Genomic DNA, 23,994 nt, shown 5'->3' on the forward strand with positions numbered 1-23,994 from the left:
CTGCTAAGAGGCGGGGATTGTGACCATGAAGGAAGGGAAGGATGGAGAGATGGAGAGGAGGAGAAGAGCTGCTAAGAGGAGGTGATTGTGACCATGAAGGAAGGGAAGGATGGAGAGATGGAGAGGAGGAGAAGAGCTGCTAAGAGGCGGTGATTGTGACCATGAAGGAAGGGAAGGATGGAGAGATGGAGAGGAGGAGAAGAGCTGCTAAGAGGCAGTGATTGTGACCATGAAGGAAGGGAAGGATGGAGAGATGGAGAGGAGGAGAAGAGCTGTTAAGAGGCGGTGATTGTGACCATGAAGGAAGGGAAGGATGGAGAGATGGAGAGGAGGAGAAGAGCTGCTAAGAGGCGGTGATTGTGACCATGAAGGAAGGGAAGGATGGAGAGATGGAGAGGAGGAGAAGAGCTGCTAAGAGGAGGTGATTGTGACCATGAAGGAAGGGAAGGATGGAGAGATGGAGAGGAGTAGAAGAGCTGCTAAGAGGCGGTGATTGTGACCATGAAGGAAGGGAAGGATGGAGAGATGGAGAGGAGGAGAAGAGCTGCTAAGAGGCAGTGATTGTGACCATGAAGGAAGGGAAGGATGGAGAGATGGAGAGGAGGAGAAGAGCTGTTAAGAGGCGGTGATTGTGACCATGAAGGAAGGGAAGGATGGAGAGATGGAGAGGAGGAGAAGAGCTGCTAAGAGGCAGTGATTGTGACCATGAAGGAAGGGAAGGATGGAGAGATGGAGAGGAGGAGAAGAGCTGTTAAGAGGCGGTGATTGTGACCATGAAGGAAGGGAAGGATGGAGAGATGGAGAGGAGGAGAAGAGCTGCTAAGAGGCGGTGATTGTGACCATGAAGGAAGAGAAGGATGGAGAGATGGAGAGGAGGAGTGTGTTAAGGATGAGGGAGGGCTGTACGTTACCTCGGGGGTCCGGTGCGTAGCTGGGGGTTAGGAGGAGGGTGGTTGGGTGGGAGGTGGCATGATGGGAGGTGGGAAGTACCATGGTAGTGACAGACACATTCTCTACAACAGACAAGGCAAGGGTAACACACTATTCTCTACAAGACAATCATAGTTATCTATGAAAGACAGGTTCTAGATCAGTGGTCACCAATCGGTTGATCGCCATCGACTGGTCGATCTCCAAGGCATTCCAGGTCGATCAGCAATGTTTTTTATTTTATTTATTTATTATTTTATTTTACCCCCTTTTCTCCCCAATTTCATGGTATCCGATTGTTTTAGTAGCTACTATCTTGTCTCATCGCTACCCCCTTACGGGCTCGGGAGAGACGAAGGTTGAAAGTCATGCGTCCTCCGATACACAACCCAACCAAGCCGCACTGCTTCTTAACACAGCGCCCTCCAACCCTTGGTTAGCGTGCACTGCGCCCGGCCCGCCACAGGAGTCGCTGGTGCGCGATGAGACAAGGATTTCCCCACCAGCCAAACCCTCCCTAACCCGGACGATGCTAGGCCAATTGTGCGTCGCCCCACGGACCTCCTGGTCGCGGCCAGAGCCTGAGCGCGAACCTAGAGTCTCTGGTGGCACAGCTGGCGCTGCAGTACAGTGCCCTTAACCACTGCGCCACCCGGGAGGCCCCAGCAATGTTTTTTGTAAAAAAAACAATGATAAAGCCTTTGTTTTGCACTGTTGTCAGTAGGTGCACTTGATTCAGCAGCCCTAGCGCCGGGAAGGTATTTTCAACCATGTCATGTGTCTGCAGGTATAACTCCACCTACCCGGCAGGCCCAGAGAACTTATCAAGTACACCGATAGGCCTACCACTGGCCAATCAGATAGCTCAGATAACTGTGTCTGCAGTTTCCTCGAGCCATAGACTGTAAAAAGTAACCTCGAACGCACAGCAAAGTTGATACAGTGAGATTTCAAGACTTTCAAAACCACAACAAGAGAGAGACTCAACGAATACAGCAAAGAGCTGCTGTTTTTATGAGCAAGTTCATGTTTTAAGTTGTTATTCAGCACTGTCAACACTGTTCAACACTTTTATATGCCATAAAATGTGCATTCTCCCTACTTCCACTCCTGCCACAACCAGCACTGCAGCAGCAATGAATGAGTATAGAAGTGTTCCAATAAGCTTCCATTGTTATTATTAGTGGCTTGTGTCTTTTTTAATATCAAGGAATATTTCACATTCTCTGGACATAGGAGTAACAACATGAATTGGTGCATGAGGCAGAAATAATGCAGTGCGACTTGAGTTATCTCTGGAAGACTGTCATCTTCTCAGTGGAGGGGGCGAGAGCGGAGGGAGGGAGAGCGGAGGGAGGGAGAGAGGAGGGAGGGAGAGCGGAGGGAGGGAGAGCAGAAGGAGGGAGAGCGGAGGGAGGGAGAGCGGGAGAGCAGAGGGAGGGAGAGCACTAGCGACTCCTGTGGCGGGCCGGGCGCAATGCGCTCTGACCAGGTGTATGGTGTTTCCTCTAACACATTGGTGTGGCTGGCTTCCGGGTTAAGCGGGCATTGCCTCAAGAAGCAGTGCGGCTTGGCTGGGTTGTGTTTCGGACCTTCGCCTCTCACGAGTCCGTACGGGAGTTGCAGCGATGGGACAAGACTGTAACTACCAATTGGATACCACCCAAAAAAGTGGTAAAAAATATAAAATAATCGGAGTCAGAAAAGGTTGGTGACCACTGTTCTAGATGGTATGGTTACTACAGACATATGATCTACTATACCATTTCTATAGACTAGTAGCTAGGGAGACAGACACTGGCAAATGACATCGACACATTCACTATAAGACAATGGTTGGGATGCAGACGTATTTTCTACCATAGACACATTGTCTATGACTCAGTAGCTAGGGAGACAGAAGACATTGTGTTTGATGGAAGCATTCTCTGTGGAACAATGTGCGTTGTGTTGGGACAGACACATTCAATATGAGACAATAGATTGGATACTGACACAATGGTAAGGTAAAATGCCTGTTGAGAGAGACAGTGGTTTTAAGTGACTGAGACAGTTGGATTGAGTGAGAGGCTGTGAGCACGGCGCGTGTGTGTGAGTGTGTGTGAAACACTTCATCAAATTGTCCATTTGAAACAGCAGGGTGCAGTAGAGATCTGTTTCATTGAACCACCGTGTGTCTCTCTCTCTCTCTCTCACGAGCCACGCACACGCACAAGCACGCACACACACACTCACTAACTCACTCACTCACACACAAACACACGCCTCGTTCTAGGGTAATTTATTGGTAACTACTCTTCCGTCTGCTCTCCCTCTCTCCCTCTTCACCCTCTGGCCCTGAGATCCTCCATTTCTTCTTCCTCTGGCCCTGAGATCCTCCATCTCTTCTTCCTCTGGCCCTGAGATCCTCCATCTCTTCTTCCTCTGGCCCTGAGATCCTCCATCTCTTCTTCCTCTGGCCCTGAGATCCTCCATCTCTTCTTCCTCTGGCCCTGAGATCCTCCATCTCTTCTTCCTCTGCCACTCCTTTTACGTCAGCATAACCCTCACCCTCTCTCCTCCTCCTCCTCCTCCTCTCCTCTTCCTTTCAGCCTGCCTTCATTCACTCGTCCACATCCTCCCTCTATCCCGTCAGCGTCCAACCTCAGCCTTCCTGTCACTTATGCAAGACACAAGTGTGTGTCTTGTGGCGTCCATGTGGGTAGGCATACATGTGAGTCAGAGAGACAGGTAGGCATACATGTGAGTCAGAGAGACAGGTAGGCATACATGTGAGTCAGAGAGACAGGTAGGCATACATGTGAGTCAGAGAGACAGGTAGTCATACATGTGAGTCAGAGAGACGGGTATGCATACATGTGAGTCAGAGAGACAGGTAGGCATACATGTGAGTCAGAGAGACAGGTAGGCATACATGTGAGTCAGAGAGACAGGTAGGCATACATGTGAGTCAGAGAGACAGGTAGGCATACATGTGAGTCAGAGAGACAGGTATGCATACATGTGAGTCAGAGAGACAGGTATGCATACATGTGAGTCAGAGAGACAGGTAGGCATACATGTGAGTCAGAGAGACAGGTAGGCATACATGTGAGTCAGAGAGACAGGTAGGCATACATGTGAGTCAGAGAGACAGGTAGGCATACATGTGAGTCAGAGAGACAGGTAGGCATACATGTGAGTCAGAGAGACAGGTAGGCATACATGTGAGTCAGAGAGACAGGTAGGCATACATGTGAGTCAGATAGACAGGTATGCATACATGTGAGTCAGAGAGACAGGTAGGCATACATGTGAGTCAGAGAGACAGGTAGGCATACATGTGAGTCAGAGAGACAGGTAGGCATACATGTGAGTCAGAGAGACAGGTAGAGAGTTCACTCTTAGAAAAAAAGGTACTATCTAGAACTTAAAATGGTTCTTTGGCTGTGAGAGAAAGAGTTCACTAAGGAATGGGTCAGTATGTGAGTATGTGTGTGTGTGTGTGTGTGTGTGTGTGTGTGTGTGTGTGTGTGTGTGTGTGTGTGTCTCACCTGAGGCTGAGGGATTAATGAGCAGGGTCAGTCGGCTAATTAGTTGTACACCGATTCATATCTCTTGACCGTCAAAACTACATTCTTGGAAGACATAAATAATGACTTCTCTCCATTTCTCTCTTTCATTCTCTCTACCTCCTCTCTCCTCCATCATCCTCTCCTCTCTCTACTCAAATCTCCCTTCTTTCCCTCAGGCGATCCTCCTCAACCTTAATCACTCTCCTCTCTCCCACGCACTCTTCCATTCTGCTTCCACATTCCCTTGTTCCTTTTCTTATTCCATTCCTCTATGAGCACTCTCTCTCTCTCTAAAGCTGATTTACTATGCGGCTGTACAGCCAGTCAGCACACCGCCAGACATTCTCCTATCATATTGTTATTCTGTACGCTCGCCACTCAGACACCTATATTCACAGCTGTTTTCCCATTTGCATGTTGAAGTTGTTGATAACGATGTTTCTCTCAAATATCATTCCTTAAACTAGAGAGATAAAACACTCACGTATGATTGAACATTCCCTGTTTCTGTGTGTTTTTCTGTTCCGGTGCTGTAGTAAGCTATGCGTCACTCACAACACAAGGTTAAATGTCATCTAGCCGCTGGTCAGAAGGCCTCGTCCCTTACCGCTGCTCCACATTGATTTGGTCACAGCCTACACTACATTGACTTTCTCACTGTCATTAGAAGACTGTGCAGAGCCACAAGGGGGAATACACTACCTGGGATTCAGGTTTTTCACCTAATCTTTACTCTGTCCCTCCCCTTTCTCCCTCACCCTCTCCTAACCCCCCTCCCTCACCCTCTCCTAACCCCACTCCCTCCCTCCCTTCCTCCCTCCCTCCCTCCCTCCCTCCCTCCCTCCCTCCCTCCCTCCCTCCCTCCCTCCCTCCCTCTCCTAACCCCCCCCTCCCTCCCCCTCTCCTAACCCCCCCCCCCCCTCTCCTAACCCTCCCTCCCTCCCCCTCTCCTAACCCCCCCTCCCTCCCCCTCTCCTAACCCCCCTCCCTCCCTCCCTCCCTCTCCTAACCCCCCTCCCTCCCTCCCTCCCTCCCTCCCTCCCTCCCTCCCTCCCTCCTCACCTCCAAACCCCCCCTCCCCTCTCCTAACCCCCCTCCCTCCCCCTCTCCTAACCCTCCCCTCCCAACCCCCTCCATTCCCCTCTCCTAACCCCCCTCCCTCCCCCTCTCCTAACCACCCCCCTCCCCCTCTCCTAACCACCCTCCCTCCCCCTCTCCTATACTCCCTGCCTCCCCTCTCCTAACCTCCCTCCCTCCCTCCCAACCCCCTCCCTCTCCTAACCTCCCTCCCTCCCCCTCTCCTAACATCCCTCCCTCCCCCTCTCCTAACCTCCCTCGCTCCCCCTCTCCTAACCCCACTCCCTCCCCCTCTCCTAACCTCCCTCCCTCCCCCTCTCCTAACCTCCCACCCTCCCCCTCTCCTAACCTCCCTCCCTCCCCCTCTCCTAACCTCCCTCCCTCCCTCCCCCTCTCCTAACATCCCTCCCTCCCCCTCTCCTAACCTCCCTCCCTCCCCCTCTCCTAACCCCACTCCCTCCCCCTCTCCTAACCTCCCTCCCTCCCCCTCTCCTAACCTCCCACCCTCCCCCTCTCCTAACCTCCCTCCCTCCCCCTCTCCTAACCTCCCTCCCTCCCTCCCCGTCTCATTCCCTGTTTCTGTGTGTTTTTCTGTTCCGGTGCTGTAGTAAGCTATGCGTCACTCACAACACAAGGTTAAATGTCATCTAGCCGCTGGTCAGAAGGCCTCGTCCCTTACCGCTGCTCCACATTGATTTGGTCACAGCCTACACTACATTGACTTTCTCACTGTCATTAGAAGACTGTGCAGAGCCACAAGGGGGAATACACTACCTGGGATTCAGGTTTTTCACCTAATCTTTACTCTGTCCCTCCCCTTTCTCCCTCACCCTCTCCTAACCCCCCTCCCTCACCCTCTCCGAACCCCACTCCCTCCCTCCCTCCCTCCCTCCCTCCCTCCCTCCCTCCCTCCCTCCCTCCCTCCCTCTCCTAACCCCCCTCCCTCCCCCTCTCCTAACCCCCCTCCCTCCCTCCCTCTCCTAACCCCCCCTCCCTCCCCCTCTCCTAACCCCCCTCCCCCCCTCTCCTAACCCTCCCTCCCTCCCCCTCTCCTAACCCCCCCTCCCTCCCCCTCTCCTAACCCCCCTCCCTCCCTCCCTCCCTCTCCTAACCCCCCTCCCTCCCTCCCTCCCTCCCTCCCTCCCTCCCTCCCTCCCTCCCTCCCTCCCTCTCCTAACCCCCCTCCCTCCCTCCCTCTCCTAACCCCCCCTCCTCACCTCCAAACCCCCCCTCCCCTCTCCTAACCCCCCTCCCTCCCCCTCTCCTAACCCTCCCCTCCCAACCCCCTCCATTCCCCTCTCCTAACCCCCCTCCCTCCCCCTCTCCTAACCACCCCCCTCCCCCTCTCCTAACCACCCTCCCTCCCCCTCTCCTATACTCCCTGCCTCCCCTCTCCTAACCTCCCTCCCTCCCTCCCAACCCCCTCCCTCTCCTAACCACCCTCCCTCCCCCTCTCCTAACATCCCTCCCTCCCCCTCTCCTAACCTCCCTCCCTCCCCCTCTCCTAACCCCACTCCCTCCCCCTCTCCTAACCTCCCTCCCTCCCCCTCTCCTAACCTCCCACCCTCCCCCTCTCCTAACCTCCCTCCCTCCCCCTCTCCTAACCTCCCTCCCTCCCTCCCTCCCCCTCTCCTAACATCCCTCCCTCCCCCTCTCCTAACCTCCCTCCCTCCCCCTCTCCTAACCCCACTCCCTCCCCCTCTCCTAACCTCCCTCCCTCCCCCTCTCCTAACCTCCCACCCTCCCCCTCTCCTAACCTCCCTCCCTCCCCCTCTCCTAACCTCCCTCCCTCCCTCCCCGTCTCCTAACATCCCTCCCTCCCCTCTCCTAACCTCCCTCCCTCCCCCTCTCCTAACCCCACTCCCTCCCCCTCTCCTAACCCCACTCCCTCCCCCTCTCCTAACATCCCTCCCTCCCCCTCTCCTAACCTCCCTCCCTCCCCCTCTCCTAACCCCACTCCCTCCCCCTCTCCTAACCTCCCTCCCTCCCCCTCTCCTAACCTCCCTCCCTCCCCCTCTCCTAACCTCCCTCCCTCCCCCTCTCCTAACCCCACTCCCTCCCCCTCTCCTAACATCCCTCCCTCCCCCTCTCCTAACCTCCCTCCCTCCCCCTCTCCTAACCCCACTCCCTCCCCCTCTCCTAACCTCCCTCCCTCCCCCTCTCCTAACCTCCCTCCCTCCCCCTCTCCTAACCTCCCTCCCTCCCCCTCTCCTAACCTCCCTCCCTCCCCCTCTCCTAACCTCCCTCCCTCCCCCTCTCCTAACCTCCCTCCCTCCCTCCCCCTCTCCTAACATCCCTCCCTCCCCCTCTCCTAACCTCCCTCCCTCCCCCTCTCCTAACCCCACTCCCTCCCCCTCTCCTAACCTCCCTCCCTCCCCCTCTCCTAACCTCCCTCCCTCCCCCTCTCCTAACCTCCCTCCCTCCCCCTCTCCTAACCCCACTCCCTCCCCCTCTCCTAACCTCCCTCCCTCCCCCTCTCCTAACCTCCCACCCTCTCTCTCACCTCTCTCTCTTTTTCTTTAGTCATTCATTAAATAGAGGTATAATTTATTCCACCTAATTAGTGACTTACCTCATTACCCTAACCACTGCACTCATCTTCCCCCAAATCACAACTATATCTCTCCATCTATCCCTCTAGCCTTCTCTTTTCTCCCATCTCTCTCTCTCTCTCTCTCCCTCCCTCCCTCCCTCCATCTCCAACACTCTCTCATGCAATTCAATTCTAATGGGCTTTATTGGCTTACAGCAATCCATTTCATCACAGCAGCTCAGTTGAATGACATACTGTAAGCAGACCCCCAGGGCTTTGCAGAGACAATCAGTAACATTCTCCTCTGAGCTCCACCAGCAACACCACCACCAACCCACCACAACGCCATCCCACCACACCAGATCCACGCCATCCAATCCCACCACACCACCACCACGCCAACCCATCCCACCACACCACCACCACGCCATCCCACCACATGCACGCGCACACACACACGCACACGCGCACACACACACGCACACACACACACACACACACACACACACTTAAACCTGCTGAATAAAGATTTTCCGGCATTGGGCCTGGCTCGGCAGAGACTCACCAACCTCTCACTCTCTCTCTGCTTTTCAAAGCATCACCCAGCCTCGAAAAGCGAAAAGCTTCTGCAACAAATTGGCCTCCGATTTGTCCTGATTTTTCGCTTCATGGCCACATCAGACACTAGATAACTCTGGTAGCTGGTTGACAGTGTGAGGGGGAGAGGGCTCGTTTTTCAGAACTGTCATAATGAGCTGTTTTAGCTGACTCATCATCGCCATAAAGCCCTGCCCTGTCAGGCGACCCCACCCCAGTTCACCTTGGGATTTCCAGGGGCAAGCGTGGCTAATCCAACTTGGGCAAGCCCCTAACTGAACACTAACCTGGCTTCGACATCTCTCTCCCTGCTTCCTCTGCCCCTCTCTCTGTCCCTCTCTCTGCCCCTCTCTCTGCCCCTCTCTCTGTCCCTCTCTCTGTCCCTCTCTCTGCCCCTCTCTCTGGCCCTCTCTCTGCCCCTCTCTCTGCCCCTCTCTCTGCCCCTCTCTCTGTCCCTCTCTCTGCCCCTCTCTCTGCCCCTCTCTCTGTCCCTCTCTCTGCCCCTCTCTCTGCCCCTCTCTCTGCCCCTCTCTCTGTCCCTCTTGGACTCGACAAGACATGAACCCTCCAGGGAGCTCTGAACTACAGTACACGCAGAAAAGAGGGCAAACTACTGAGAAGGTGAGAAAGCAGAGAGGGGGGGGGAGAACAAAGAGAGGATAAGATATATAGACATTTAGAGAGAAGGAGTATGGGAAAGATATATAGAAGAGAAAAACAGGAGGAAAGAGGGTAGAGAAAGAAAGAACAAATAGGATTGGTTGACAGAGAGAGAGGAAGGGAAACATAAAAACAAGAAGAAGAAAGAACGAAGAGACAGAAAAAGAAGGACCATTCTAGGAGACGGACGATAGAGACCAAGGAAGAAGAACCATTCTAAGAGACAGACGATAGAGACCAAGGAAGAATCATTCTAGGAGACAGACGATAGAGACCAAGGAAGAAGAACCATTCTAGGAGACAGACAATAGAGACCAAGGAAGAAGAACCATTCTAGGAGACAGGCGATAGAGACCAAGGAAGAAGAACCATTCTAGGAGACAGACGATAGAGACCAAGAAAGAAGAACCATTCTAGGAGACAGGCGATAGAGACCAAGGAAGAAGAACCATTCTAAGAGACAGACGATAGAGACCAAGGAAGAATCATTCTAGGAGACAGACGATAGAGACCAAGGAAGAAGAACCATTCTAGGAGACAGACGAGAGAGACCAAGGAAGAAGAACCATTCTAGGAGACAGGCGATAGAGACCAAGGAAGAAGAACCATTCTAGGAGACAGACGATAGAGACCAAGGAAGAAGAACCATTCTAGGAGACAGGCGATAGAGACCAAGGAAGAAGAACCATTCTAGGAGACAGACGATAGAGACCAAGGAAGAATTATTCTAGGAGACAGACAATAGAGACCAAGGAAGAATCATTCTAGGAGACAGACAATAGAGACCAAGGAAGAATCATTCTAGGAGACAGACAATAGAGACCAAGGAAGAATCATTCTAGGAGACAGACAATAGAGACCAAGGAAGAATCATTCTAGGAGACAGACAATAGAGACCAAGGAAGAAGAATCATTCTAGGAGACAGGCGATAGAGACCAAGGAAGAAGAACCATTCTAGGAGACAGGCGATAGAGACCAAGGAAGAAGAACCATTCTAGGAGACAGGCGATAGAGACCAAGGAAGAAGAACCATTCTAAGAGACAGACGATAGAGACCAAGGAAGAATCATTCTAGGAGACAGACGATAGAGACCAAGGAAGAAGAACCATTCTAGGAGACAGACGAGAGAGACCAAGGAAGAAGAACCATTCTAGGAGACAGGCGATAGAGACCAAGGAAGAAGAACCATTCTAGGAGACAGACGATAGAGACCAAGGAAGAAGAACCATTCTAGGAGACAGGCGATAGAGACCAAGGAAGAAGAACCATTCTAGGAGACAGACGATAGAGACCAAGGAAGAATCATTCTAGGAGACAGACATAGAGACCAAGGAAGAATCATTCTAGGAGACAGACAATAGAGACCAAGGAAGAAGAATCATTCTAGAAGACAGACAATAGAGACCAAGGAAGAATCATTCTAGGAGACAGACAATAGAGACCAAGGAAGAATCATTCTAGGAGACAGACAATAGCGACCAAGGAAGAAGAATCATTCTAGAAGACAGGCGATAGAGACCAAGGAAGAAGAACCATTCTAGGAGACAGACGATAGAGACCAAGGAAGAATCATTCTAGGAGACAGACATAGAGACCAAGGAAGAATCATTCTAGGAGACAGACAATAGAGACCAAGGAAGAAGAATCATTCTAGGAGACAGACAATAGAGACCAAGGAAGAATCATTCTAGGAGACAGACAATAGAGACCAAGGAAGAATCATTCTAGGAGACAGACAATAGAGACCAAGGAAGAATCATTCTAGGAGACAGACAATAGCGACCAAGGAAGAAGAATCATTCTAGGAGACAGACAATAGCGACCAAGGAAGAAGAATCATTCTAGGAGACAGGCGATAGAGACCAAGGAAGAAGAACCATTCTAGGAGACAGACAATAGAGACCAAGGAAGAGAAGGGCATTTTCTTGAAGCGTGGACGTACTTCAAAGCCAGGCATGCGTAACTTGTGTTGCACAGTGAGAGAGAGAGTGTGGCTTTAGCTCTGGTGGTGGCTGACGATGGCTGCTCTGGCAAGATGCTCTGGCTCCTCTCTCAACGGAGGATACTTAGAGTGTTGTTTGACGCCTGCCGCTCCTGCCACCTGCTGCCACTGCTCAGGAGATGGTAAGGAGGCAGGGAATTAAGGGAGGAGGGGAAGGGGGGAGTAGGGGGGATGATGAGGGGGCGCAGCCTAAGGCAACCTAAAATGTTACGCAACAACCCCCCTCTTTCTCCTCCTCCTACCCTCTCTCTGATCTTCAGCTGTCAGATGTGAAGGCTGCACTGACAGGAGTAACCACTAGGGGGCCACAGCCATGTGGTACACTGACTATACTGACTACAGATGCTGAGTTAACAACTCAACTCAACCCCTAGCCCGACCCCCTATGCCCCTCGCACATCTGTGAAGCATAAACAACTGATGAAGTGGCTCACGCTTTTGATGTCTACATCTGTGTCTGTGATACGCTTCTGGTGTCTCATTCAAATAGGATTGGACGGTGAATGGATTCGGAGGATACGCCGCAAGGCAGTGGTTGTCATGGCGACGGTGGCTCACCGTACACCAGCAGCGTGTAGTGGTCGGCGGCACGGCCGTAGTTGTTCTGCGCCTGACACAGGTAGGTCCCGTTGTGTGATTGGCTGAGACGGGACACCTGGAGGGTGGGGCCAGAGATCTCCGCCCTCTCAGGTAAGGTGTCATTAATCCTAGTCCACTGGACATCTCTAGGCCTGCAGAGAGAGAGAGGAGGGAGAGAGAGCGAGGGAAAGAAGAGAGTGAAAGAGAGAAAGAAGAGGAAGTGGAAAGAGTAAGTGAAATTAGATAGAGTGGGGGAGAAACAAGGGGAGCAAGAGGGGATAGTGAGAAGAAAGAGAGAAAAGATAATACAGTATAAAAATAAGACAGAGGTGGAGGGAGAGGGAGGTTATGGGAAATAAAAGGTGAGGAGGGAGTGAGAGAGATTTTAAATTAGACCAAGGGAGAGGAAGACAGCATGACAGAAAAGAATTGGGGAGATTTATGGACAGAGAGAGAGAAGGAGAGGAGAGGGAGCAAAGAAAGATGTTGTGTCAGATGGAGAGAGGAAAAGCGGGACATGGGAGGAGAGAGCCAGGGAAGGAGGTAGACAGCGATTTATGGGGGAGAGATGAGAGAGGGAGAGGCAGAGGCAGACAGGAGGATGGAAAGAAAGAGGAGACACAAAAGACAAAAGAAAAGTGAGACAGAAGGCGACTGAGACAAAAGATTATTGGATTACATGAAACAACGAACACACACCACACAATCTCACACAAAGCCCTGTGTGTGTGTGCATCCCCTGTGCTGTGCTGGCTGTCCCTCTCATTCCACCCTGGCAAGATTACAATCCCAGCTCATCTACACCCTAATCCCTCAGGAAGCATCTAATTAAATCCCCCAGCTCATCCACACACACACACACACACGCATGCACATACACACACTTTAATAAACACACCCCTCCAACAAAGACAGGCAGTGTAATGAATTGGTGATGAACGGTTAACAGGAAGTTTGTCCGGGGCCTGAGAGTGATGGGGGTACCGGAGGTGTTAAGGAGAGTGTGGTGAGGTCACTCCAGCGTGAGATGAGGCAGGGGCAGTCCAGTGGATCGATCACCACAGCCACATCTCTCATGTCACTGTCCCCAGCAAGGCTGTTACTGATCCTCACTGGGCCACACATACTGGCTCCTCAGCCTGGCTTTATTGTGGGGCTTTACTATGGCTTACTATGGCTACTCACCACACACACAAACAAACAAACAAGCAAACACACACACAAAAATAATCACACACACAAGCACACACACACACAAACCAGTTTTTATAGAGCTTAATGAAGAGGCTTCAGTTGCCTCAGAAACACACATGCACAACAAACACATCACAGTGTCTAACAAGGGGCTTGTTACAGCCTCCTCAGACACTTTATCCAGAGAATGTCTCAACTCCAAACAGCTGTAGTGTGAGCACAGTATACATACACAGCAAATGCACAAGCCAATCAAACAATCTCATCACACACACACACACACACACACACACACACACACACACACACACACACACACACACACACACACACACACACACACACACACACACACACACACACACACACACACACACACACACACACACACACACACACACACACACACACACTCACAGTGGGTTTCCAGTGATGGAGCAGGTGAGGCTGAGAGAGTCTCCCTCTCGGAGGATGCCAGGGGGAGGGATGATCCTCACTGTGGGGGCAACTGGGGAGAGAGGAGGAAGGAATGGTTACCATGGTAACCAATCAAGAGTGACGGTTGGCGGTTCTGTTATCATAACATCCCTCAGGGTGAAACAGCTGCTGCTTTGTTAATGGCTGCAGTGAACAGACACATCTGAGGAGGTATTCATACGTGTTGCTGTGAAAGCCATGCAGGGCCATTTAAGCAGCAACAGTTTGGCAGCGACACTCATTACGCAGATCTAAAGGGAAGAAAAATGCTGATCAAACTCAGAAATGGTGAGTTGATAAGTAATTTACAACAGAAGGGTTGACCACCCCAGACACCAAACACAAATGAGTCGTGACCATCAGAAATGACGGTGATACAGCTTCAGTGTGCTGCCATGGTAACCCTCGGTGGCTGACCAGTCACTCACAGTGGACGTCGAGGCGGTAGTGGCGGACCCTCTTCTGCCCCCCCAGGGCGGGGTGGGATGCCTCACAGCTGACCGCTGCCCCGTTGTCTTTTCTCTCCACAGGGAGACGGATGGTGTTGGACACACTCACTGTCTTCCCATTTTCCTGCTGGGACACCACACCTAGAGAAGGGAGGGAGGGAGGGAGCACATCAGACAGAGGACGAGGAAAGAAGGAAAAGGCGCTGGTGAAAGAGAGAAGAGAGAAGGGAGAAGGACACATGGAGAGAGTGAGACGGGCATGATTGATGACAAGGAGAAGAGGAGAGAGGGATCTGGACAGGCTCAAACATAAAAGGAAGATAAAGAGAGCGTGAGATGCGATTAAAAATATTTTAAAAGACTCCAAATGAGGCAGCGGAAGGTGAGGAGGAGGAAGAGGAGGGATGGTGGTGGCCAAAACTGAGGTCACGTAATATGAGTCTGTGAAAATATGACAATAACTAACACCATGCTGAGTTTTCAATTATTTCAGCTGAGTGAACTGAAGCAGGCCCAATTGAAGCATGAGATGAGGGCAGGGAGATACTGTCTTAATTACTGAGACATTCTATCCGTCAGGATCTGGAGCCTAACCTTTAATGTCACACTGTATTTGACTCAGGGCAGGGCCCGCTCCACAGCACTACAGAGCAGAACAGAAAACTGGGCTGTCTGCTGTGGGCCCCACGCATCAGCCCACGCCGCTTCCTACGTAACCTTGTCACATCAGGGGACAGACATCTTTGTGAACACGGCATGAAAGGAGGAGACAGAGAGAGAGAGAAGAGGAAGAGGGGGAGGAGAGGAAGACGGGATGAAGAGAAGAAGAGTGAGGGAAAGGACAAAGTGTAAGGGCACAGAGACGTGCTGAGTTAGAGATTAAGATGGAGAGACGGGATGGGAGTGAGAGAGAAAAAAGAGAGAGGTGGAGGGTATAACAGGACAGACAGAGGGTAAACAGCGGGACAGACACACAGACAGAAAGAGATGGACAGAAGGACAGATAACATGGTAAACAGAGTGATCAGAGTGATAGCTGGATGGAAGTCTTATCAGATGGGGAGTAAAGAGGGAGGTAGGTAGAAGGCTGGACAGAAAAGGAGAGAGTATGATGGAGTTTGAGAAAGATAGATGGATAGACTGACACAGGAACAGGCAGGCGGATAGATAGGGAATGCAGGAAGTGAACAGAGAGAGAGAGAGGCAGAGAGAGAGGTATGACTGAACAAAGACAGAGTCAGACAGACAGATACTGATAGATAGAATGACAGAGGGACATAGTGATAGATCTTCAAAGGATGGACAGACCTGGTATCTCCCGGCGGTCCCTGATCCAGCGCAGCGTGGCGGGGGGCTTGCTGCGCGGCGACAGGCAGGTGAGCTCCACCTCGCCCCCCTCCACGGCCTCCTGCTTCACCTCCACCGTGGGGGTGTCGGGAGGGACGGACACGGACAGCGTGGCCACTTGGTGGTGGGTGTCGTCGGTGTAGAGCTGGCAGAAGTAGCCGCCCTCGTCCGACACGCTCACGTTGGTGAGGGTGATGCGCACCAGACGGGGAGTGAAGAGAACCATCTGGAAACGGTCGTCCTTCAACGCTGGGGAGGGAAGGAGGGAGACAGGGAGACAGACAGCATCGGGGCGGGGGGTCAAGACACAATAGGAAAACCACAATTGGAGATAAACACATAAATATATGGAAAGAAAAGCAAGGCCAAAAGAAAAGAGGACCGGGGGAGTAACAAGGAGGAGAGTGAATAGAGGAATTGAAAGGGGGATAGTGAAGGAGGAGAAGAAGAATTAAACATAGTTAATCTAACAATCCACTGTGACCTCCTGACCAAGGCCATAGTATCATAAGAACCACAGAGGCAGTGAGAAGAGAGAGAACCGAGAGAACGGACATAGGATAGCAAAACTGTTTCTTTTGAGGTCAGAGAAAGGGAAACATCTATTGTGAGAAAATCATGATAATAACAAATAATGCTAATAACCGTCAGAGTGTGACAGGGACTCAATGGCCATTGTCTCATAAACTTCCCCAAACCTACTTTGTATCGACTGACTGACTGCACAGCCTCTCTCTTTCCTCTCTACCGCCCGCTCTTCCTCTCTCTCGTTCCTCTCTACCGCCCTCTCTTTCTCCCTCTCTTTCCTCTCTACCGCCCGCTCTTCCTCTCTCTCGTTCCTCTCTACCGCCCTCTCTTTCTCCCTCTCTTTCCTCTCTACCGCCCTCTCTTTCTCCCTCTCTTTCCTCTCTACCGCCCGCTCTTCCTCTCTCTCGTTCCTCTCTACCGCCCGCTCTTCCTCTCTCTCGTTCCTCTCTACCGCCCGCTCTTCCTCTCTCTCGTTCCTCTCTACCGCCCGCTCTTCCTCTCTCTCGTTCCTCTCTACCGCCCGCTCTTCCTCTCTCTCGTTCCTCTCTACCGCCCGCTCTTCCTCTCTCTCTTTCCTCTCTACCTCCCTCTCTTTCTCCCTCTCTTTCCTCTCTACCGCCCGCTCTTCCTCTCTCTCGTTCCTCTCTACCGCCCTCTCTTTCCTCTCTACCTCCCTCTCTACCGCCCTCTATCTCCCTCTCTTTCCTTTCTACCGTCCTCTCTTTCTCCCTCTCTTTCCTCTCTACCTCCCTCTCTACTGCCCTCTCTTTCCTCTCTACCGCCCTCTCTTCCTCTCTACCGCCCGCTCTTCGTCTCTCTCGTTCCTCTCTACCGCCCGCTCTTCCTCTCTCTCGTTCCTCTCTACCGCCCTCTCTTTCCTCTCTACCGCCCGCTCTTCCTCTCTCTCGTTCCTCTCTACCGCCCGCTCTTCCTCTCTCTCTTCCTCTCTACCGCCCTCTCTTTCTCCCTCTCTTTCCTCTCTACCTCCCTCTCTACCGCCCTCTATCTCCCTCTCTTTCCTCTCTACCGCCCTCTCTTTCTCCCTCTCTTTCCTCTCTACCACCCTCTATCTCCCTCTCTTTCCTCACTACCTCCCTTTATCTCCCTCTCTATCTCCCTCTCTTTCCTCACTCCCTCCCTCTATCTCCCTCTCTTTCCTCTCTACCTCCTTCTATCTCCCTCTTTTTCCTCTCTACCACCCTCTTTCTCCCTTTCTTTCCTCTCTACACCCCTCTATCTCCCTCTCTTTCCTCTCTACCACCCTCTATCTCCCTCTCTTTCCTCTCTATCTCCCTCTATCTCCCTCTCTTTCCTCTCTACCTCCCTCTATCTCCCTCTCTGTCCTCTCTACCTCCCTCTATCTCCCTCTCTGTCCTCTCTACCTCCCTCTATCTCCCTCTCTTTCCTCTCTACCTCCCTCTACCTCCCTCTCCTCCCTCTCTTTCCTCTCTATCTCCCTCTATCTCCCTCTCTGTCCTCTCTACCTCCCTCTATCTCCCTCTCTGTCCTCTCTACCTCCCTCTATCTCCCTCTCTTTCCTCTCTACCTCCCTCTATCTCCCTCTCTTTCCTCTCTACCTCCCTCTACCTCCCTCTCTTTCCTCTCTACCTCCCTCTCTTTCCTCTCTACCTCCCTCTACCTCCCTCTCTTTCCTCTCTACCTCCATCTATCTCCCTCTCTTTCCTCTATCTCCCTCTCTTCTTATTAGTCCCTTTCTCCCTTCTCTTTTGTGTTTGCTTCTGCAGAGGGAGAATTCCTTCTCTCTTCCCTGGTGTAATAGTCTACCATTTCACAGCATCATTCATTATATCAGAGGTTTAGTGTGTGCGTGTGTGTTGTGTGTCTGTGTGAAACACAGAGGAATATATTGTAGACAGAGAGAAAAATAGTCTACATTTGCCTTAGAATACTATTTCACAAAGCTCCCTGAATGTGAGAGTGATTCCCGACAGAAAAACACTAAATGGCAACTAAATGTCACAGCTTTGTTCAAGTCCTATTTCACCTTTTGTCCTAGTTCATTTGCATGCCAGGCAGTCAGAGCTAGAGGAGATAGATGGGATCCACAGGCAGTCAGAGCTAGAGGAGATAGATGGGAGTCCTCCACAGAGTCCTCTTGAACAGGTCTATTACTGTTCCTATAGTCTGTTTCTATGCTGGACAGCCTAATAAAAGACCTTGTGTGTGTCCATAACGGCACCCGATTCCCTATATAGTTCACTACTATTGACCAGATCTCTATGGGGACCGGATCCCCTGGTTTAAAGTAGTGCACTATAAAGGGAATAGTGTGCCATCTGAGACACAAGCTTCATCAGAGCCCATTGGTTTAGTGCTGTAGCTGGACAGCTCATTGCCTCATTCCCTTTACCTAACAGTGCAGGACCTTTCTACAGTTATAGAGGGGAATGGTTTAGCACGGAGGGCTCCCAGAAACACCATGGGTTACCCTGCTCCCTGCACTAATGGTAATGGGTTGGAATCGCCCTGCAGTGTGTGTGTGTGTGTGTGTGTGTGTATGTGCATCTGTGTGTGTGTGAGAGAGAGTAGAGTGTGAGAGAGAGGTAAACTCATACCCTACAATACCTAACCTCTCTCTCCCCCCTTCTCTCTCTCCCCCCTTCTCTCTCTGACTCTGTCTTGTTAAGGTCCATTATGCTTTCAGATGGAAAAAGGGTTCTCCTCCCCAGGGAGCAAGCGGCACTAAATACTTAATAGTGTGAACCGGTAGTCCTGATCTGACAGGGAGGGCTAGTTGGACGGAAGGCTTCAATATACTGCTTTCATCTGGCAGAAGAGGTCTGATCCATGTTGTTATTGCGTAATGAGGTAGGGAGGGGAGTATGAATGAAGTCCTAGAATGTACTCCTCCATAATGAAATGAGACCTTGTTAAAACTAAAGAGGCCAGAAAATGGGTTCAATAGGTTGACTTAAAGAGGCCAGCTAATGGGTTCAATAGGTTGACTTCCCTCATAACCACATTGATCTGGTGGCTTCTTGGGGCTGACTGGTTTTTCAAACCCTGACCACAGAGATGAATGTTGAAACCTCACTGTCTCTCTCTCTCACAGACATACATGAACACACAAACACATAAACATACACACACTAAATACACACACATATACATGCAAAACACACACAAACACACACCTCGTGTGCCGTTGAAGAAGAGGGTCTGTCTGCGAGGGTTCTGGATGACCACGATGGAGCCATCATAATTCTGCAGACGACAGGAGATCTGGGCCGTGCCTCCCTCCAACACTGTCACATTCTCAGCCTGCACCGCTTGGCAACGCGCTAGAGAGAGAGAGAAAGAGAGACAGAGACAGAGAGAGAGAGAGAGAGACAGAGAGAGAGAGAGAGAGAGAGAGAGAGAGAGAGAGAGAGAGAGAGAGAGAGAGAGAGAGAGAGAGAGAGAGACAGAGAGAGAGAGAGAGAGAGAGAGAGAGAGAGAGAGAAAGAGAGAGAGAGAGAGACAGAGAGAGAGAGAGAGAGAGAGAGAGAGAGAGAGAGAGACAGAGAGAGAGAGACAGAGACAGACAGAGAGAGAGAGAGAGAGAGACAGACAGAGAGAGAGACAGAGAGAGAGAGAGAGAGAGACAGAGAGAGAGAGATAAAGAGAGAGAGAGAGAGACAGAGAGAGAGAGAGACAGAGAGAGACAGAGACAGACAGAGAGAGAGAGAGAGAGAGACAGAGAGAGAGAGAGAGAGAGACAGAGAGACATTTAGTTTCAACCTCACTTCAATACAAACCACAACATTCACAGAAAAGCAAGTAAACAACTATTGATTCTGCTCCATTGACAGTCAGTATACATAGAAGTGAGATACATTAATTATATTGTGGTGTAGTCATGACTCATGAATACTAGTGTGCTTTTTGAAGGATAGTAGTGGCAGAGTCATATAACATGGCTCTGAGGAGCATTAGGAGTGGGAGAGATGTAGAGAAACAGATAGAAACAGAGATAGAGAGAGATGGTGACGAAGAGAGAGAGAGAAACAAATGCTGTTATTAATTGACATGGACACAGGCAGGGAGAGCGGTAAATGAGCTTGGTGGTTGGACTGTTCTCATGATTATCATTAGCAGCCATTAGCCTAACACAGTCCTAATAGCGAGAGACTGACATACTGTAGCAACACAACCCACACACTGGACTGTGGGTTCCTCTACGAGGCAGATGGAAACCATACAAGCTAAGTGGCCAACAGCAGTACTACACACACAGAGATCTCTTTCTCCTACATACATTCTACCCTTCTCTCTCGGCTCACACACGTATGCACCCCTTCACACCTGTTGAACACACACACACACACACACACACACACACACACACACACACACACACACACACACACACACACACACACACACACACACACACACACACACACACACGCACACACGCACACACACACACACAGTTTGTAGTTCAGCCTCCTTGCCACCTGTCTGTATAGTTAGTATATTGCAGTTTGAACTGACATTATGGTAATGTCATGGTGGCTTGTGTCTGGTTGTGTGTGTGGTTGTGTTTATGTTTGTGTTTGTGGTCATCTGTGGTTGTGGTTGTGTGTGGTTGCGTGTGTGATTGTATGTGTGGTTGTGGTTGTGTGTGTGGATGTGGTTGTCTGTGTGGTTGTATTTGTGGTTGTGTGTGAGTGTAGTTGTGTGTGTGTATGGTTGTGGTTTGTGTGTGTGGTTGTCTATTTGGTTGTGTTTGTGGTTGTGGTCGAGTGTGTGTGTGGTTGTGGTTGTGTGTGGTTGTGTGTGTGGTTGTGTTTGTGTTTCTGGTTGTGTTTGGTTGTGTTTGTGGTTGTGTGTGTAGCTGTGTTTGTGGTCATGTGTGGTTGTGTTTGTGGTTGTGTGTGTGGTTGTGTGTGTGGTAGTTGTGTGTGTGGTTGTGGTCGTGTTTGTGCATTGTTGTGGTTGTGGTTGTGTCTGTGGTTGTGGTCGTGTGTGGTTGTGTTTGTGGTTGTGTTTGTGGTTGGTTGTGGTTGTGGTTGTGTGTGGTTGTGGTTGTGTGTGGTTGTGTTTGTGGTTGTGGTTGTGTGTGGTTGTGTTTGGTTGTGTGTGGTTGTGTTTGCGGTTGTGGGTGGTTGTGTTTGGTTGTGTGTAGTTGTGTGTGGTTGTGTTTGTGGTTGTGTGTGGTTGTGTGTGGTTGTAGTTGTGGTTGTGTGTGTGGCTGTCTATTTGGTTGTGTTTGTGGTTGTGGTCGAGTGTGTGTGTGGTTGTGGTTGTGTGTGGTTGTGTGTGTGGTTGTGTTTGTGTTTCTGGTTGTGTTTGGTTGTGTTTGTGCTTGTGTGTGTGGTTGTGTGTGTGGTAGTTGTGTGTGTGGTTGTGGTCGTGTTTGTGCATTGTTGTGGTTGTGGTTGTGTCTGTGGTTGTGGTCGTGTGTGGTTGTGTTTGTGGTTGTGTTTGTGGTTGGTTGTGGTTGTGGTTGTGTGTGGTTGTGGTTGTGTGTGGTTGTGTTTGTGGTTGTGGTTGTGTTTGTGGTTGTGTGTGGTTGTGTTTGGTTGTGTGTGGTTGTGTTTGCGGTTGTGGGTGGTTGTGTTTGGTTGTGTGTGGTTGTGTTTGTGGTTGTGTGTGGTTGTGGTTGTGTTTGCGGTTGTGGGTGGTTGTGTGTGGTTGTGGTTGTGTTTGCGGTTGTGGTTGTGGCGGTTGTGGGTGGTTGTGTTTGGTTGTGTGTGGTTGTGTGTGGTTGTGTTTGTGTGTGTCACGCTCGTCGTCAGAAGGAGTCGACCAAAGCGCAGCGTGGTAAGTGTTCATGACTTTATTTCATATCAAAAACACTCAAACAAAGTAACAAACCGAAAAAGCGAACAGTTCTGTCAGGTGCAGACACTAAACAGAAAATAACTACCCACAAATGAAAGAGGGAAAAAGGACTGCCTAAGTATGATTCCCAATCAGAGACAACGATAGACAGCTGCCTCTGATTAGGAACCACACTCGGCCAAAAACAAAGAAATAGAAAACATAGGAATAAAGAAACTAGAATGCCCACCCTAGTCACACTCTGGCCTAACCAAAATAGTGTTTTGTGTGGTTGTGTTTGTGGTCGTGTGTGGTTGTGTTTGGTTGTGGTTGTGTTTGTGGTTGTGTGTGTGGTTGTGTTTGTGGTCGTGTGTGGTTGTGGTCGTGGGTGGTTGTGTTTGTGGTTGTTTGTGGTTGTGTTTGTGGTTGTGTTTGTGGTTGTGTATGTAGCTGTGTGTGTGGTTGTGTTTGTGGTCGTGTGTGGTTGTGTTTGTGTGGTTGTGTTTGTGGTCGTGTGTGGTTGTGTTTGTGTGGTTGTGTTTGTGGTCGTGTGTAGTTGTGTGTGGTTGTGTTTGTGGTTGTGTGTGGTTGTGTTTGTGGTTGTGTGTGTGGTTGTGTGTGCTTGTGTGTCAGTTTGTGGTTGTGTTTGTGGTCGTGTGTGGTTGTGTTTGTGGGTTGTGTTTGTGTTGTGGTTGTGTGTGGTTGTGTTTGTGGTTGTGTGTTTGGTTGTGTGTGTGGTTGTGTTTGTGGTCGTGTGTGGTTGTGTTTGTGGTCGTGTGTGGTTGTGTTTGGTTGTGATTTTGTTTGTGGTTGTGTGTGTGGTTGTGTTTGTGGTTGTGTGTGTGGTTGTTGTTGTGTGTGTGGTTGTGTGTGTGGTCATGTGTGGTTGTGTTTCTGGTTGTGTTTGGTTGGGTGTGTGGTTGTGTGTAGTTGTGGTTGTGGTCATGTGCGGTTGTGTTTGGTTGTGTTTGTGGTTGTGTGTGTGGTTGTTGTTGTGTGTGTGTCTGTGCTTGTGTGTCATTGTGGTTGTGTTTGTGGTCGTGTGTGGTTGTGTTTGTGTGTTTGTGTTTGTGGTCGTGTGTGGTTGTGTTTGTGTGGTTGTGTTTGTGGTTGTGTGTGGTTGTGTTTGTGGTTGTGTTTGTGGTTGTGTGTGGTTGTGTTTGTGGTGTGTGGTGTGGTTGTGTCGTTGTGGTTGTGTTTGCGGTTGTGGGTGGTTGTGTTTGGTTGTGGTTCTGTGTGGTTGTGTTGTGTCGTGTGTGGTTGTGTTGTGGTTGTGTGTTTGGTTGTGTTTGTGGTTGTGTGTGTGGTTGTTGTTGTGTGTGTGGTTGTGTGTGTGGTCATGTGTGGTTGTGTTTGTGGTTGTGTTTGTGGGTGTGTGGTTCTGTGTGGTTGTGTTTGTGGTCATGTGTGGTTGTGTTGTGGTTGTGTTTGTGATTGTGTGTGGTTGAGTTGTTGTTGTGTTGTGTCTGTGCTTGTGTGTCATTGTGGTTGTGTTTGTGGTCGTGTGTGTTTGTGTGTGTGGTTGTGTTTGTGGTCGTGTGTGGTTGTGTTTGTGTGGTTGTGTTTGTGGTTGTGTGTGGTTGTGTTTGGTTGTGATTTTGTTTGTGGTTGTGTGTGTGGTTGTGTTTGTGGTCGTGTGTGGTTGTGGTTGTGGTCGTGTGTGGTTGTGTTTGTGGTTGTGTGTGGTTGTGTTTGTGGTTGTTTGTGGTTCTGTGTGGTTGTGTTTGTGGTCGTGTGTGGTTGTGTTTGTGGTTGTGTTTGTGGTTGTGTTTGTGGTTGTGGTTGTGGTTGTTGCTGTGTTTGGTTGTGTGTGGTTGTGTGTGTGGTTGTGTGTGGTTCTGTGTGGTTGTGTTTGTGGTCGTGTGTGGTTATGTTTGTGGTTGTGTTTGTGATTGTGTGTGGTTGAGTGTTTGGTTGTGTTTGTGGTTGTGTGTTTGGTTGTGTTTGTGGTTGTGTGTGTGGTTGTTGTTGTGTGTGTGGTTGTGTGTGTGGTCATGTGTGGTTGTGTTTCTGGTTGTGTTTGGTTGGGTGTGTGGTTGTGTGTAGTTGTGGTTGTGGTCATGTGTGGTCATGTGTGGTTGTGTTTGGTTGTGTTTGTGGTTTTGTGTGTGGTTGTTGTTGTGTGTGTGTCTGTGCTTGTGTGTCATTGTGGTTGTGTTTGTGGTCGTGTGTGGTTGTGTGTGTGGTTGTGTTTGTGGTTGTGTTTGTGGTTGTGTTTGTGGTTGTCTTTGTGGTTGTGGTCAAGTGTGGTTGTGGTGAAGTGTGGCTGTGTTTGTGGTTGTGTTTGTGGTTGTCT

At 50.5% G+C, this 23,994-nt stretch overlaps 1 protein-coding gene across 1 annotated transcript in view; it reads right to left on the reverse strand.

Moving 5' to 3' along the window:
• Nucleotides 1-782: 782 nt before the first annotated feature.
• The window catches only part of LOC139397127 (cell adhesion molecule 4-like), a 33,814-nt gene continuing 10,602 nt past the window's right edge, over nucleotides 783-23,994 (reverse strand). The window contains exons 2-7 of the mRNA XM_071144001.1: nucleotides 19,085-19,231; nucleotides 15,363-15,650; nucleotides 14,034-14,195; nucleotides 13,546-13,636; nucleotides 11,914-12,086; nucleotides 783-1,013 (exon numbers count right to left, since the gene is read on the reverse strand). Of these exons, the coding sequence (XP_071000102.1) occupies nucleotides 820-1,013; nucleotides 11,914-12,086; nucleotides 13,546-13,636; nucleotides 14,034-14,195; nucleotides 15,363-15,650; nucleotides 19,085-19,231 (1,055 nt within the window). The 3' untranslated portion in view covers nucleotides 783-819. The remainder of the gene's footprint in view (nucleotides 1,014-11,913; nucleotides 12,087-13,545; nucleotides 13,637-14,033; nucleotides 14,196-15,362; nucleotides 15,651-19,084; nucleotides 19,232-23,994) is intronic.

The sequence above is a fragment of the Oncorhynchus clarkii genome, unplaced genomic scaffold, assembly GCF_045791955.1.
Source record: "Oncorhynchus clarkii lewisi isolate Uvic-CL-2024 unplaced genomic scaffold, UVic_Ocla_1.0 unplaced_contig_7073_pilon_pilon, whole genome shotgun sequence".
NCBI classification, from domain to species: domain Eukaryota; kingdom Metazoa; phylum Chordata; class Actinopteri; order Salmoniformes; family Salmonidae; genus Oncorhynchus; species Oncorhynchus clarkii.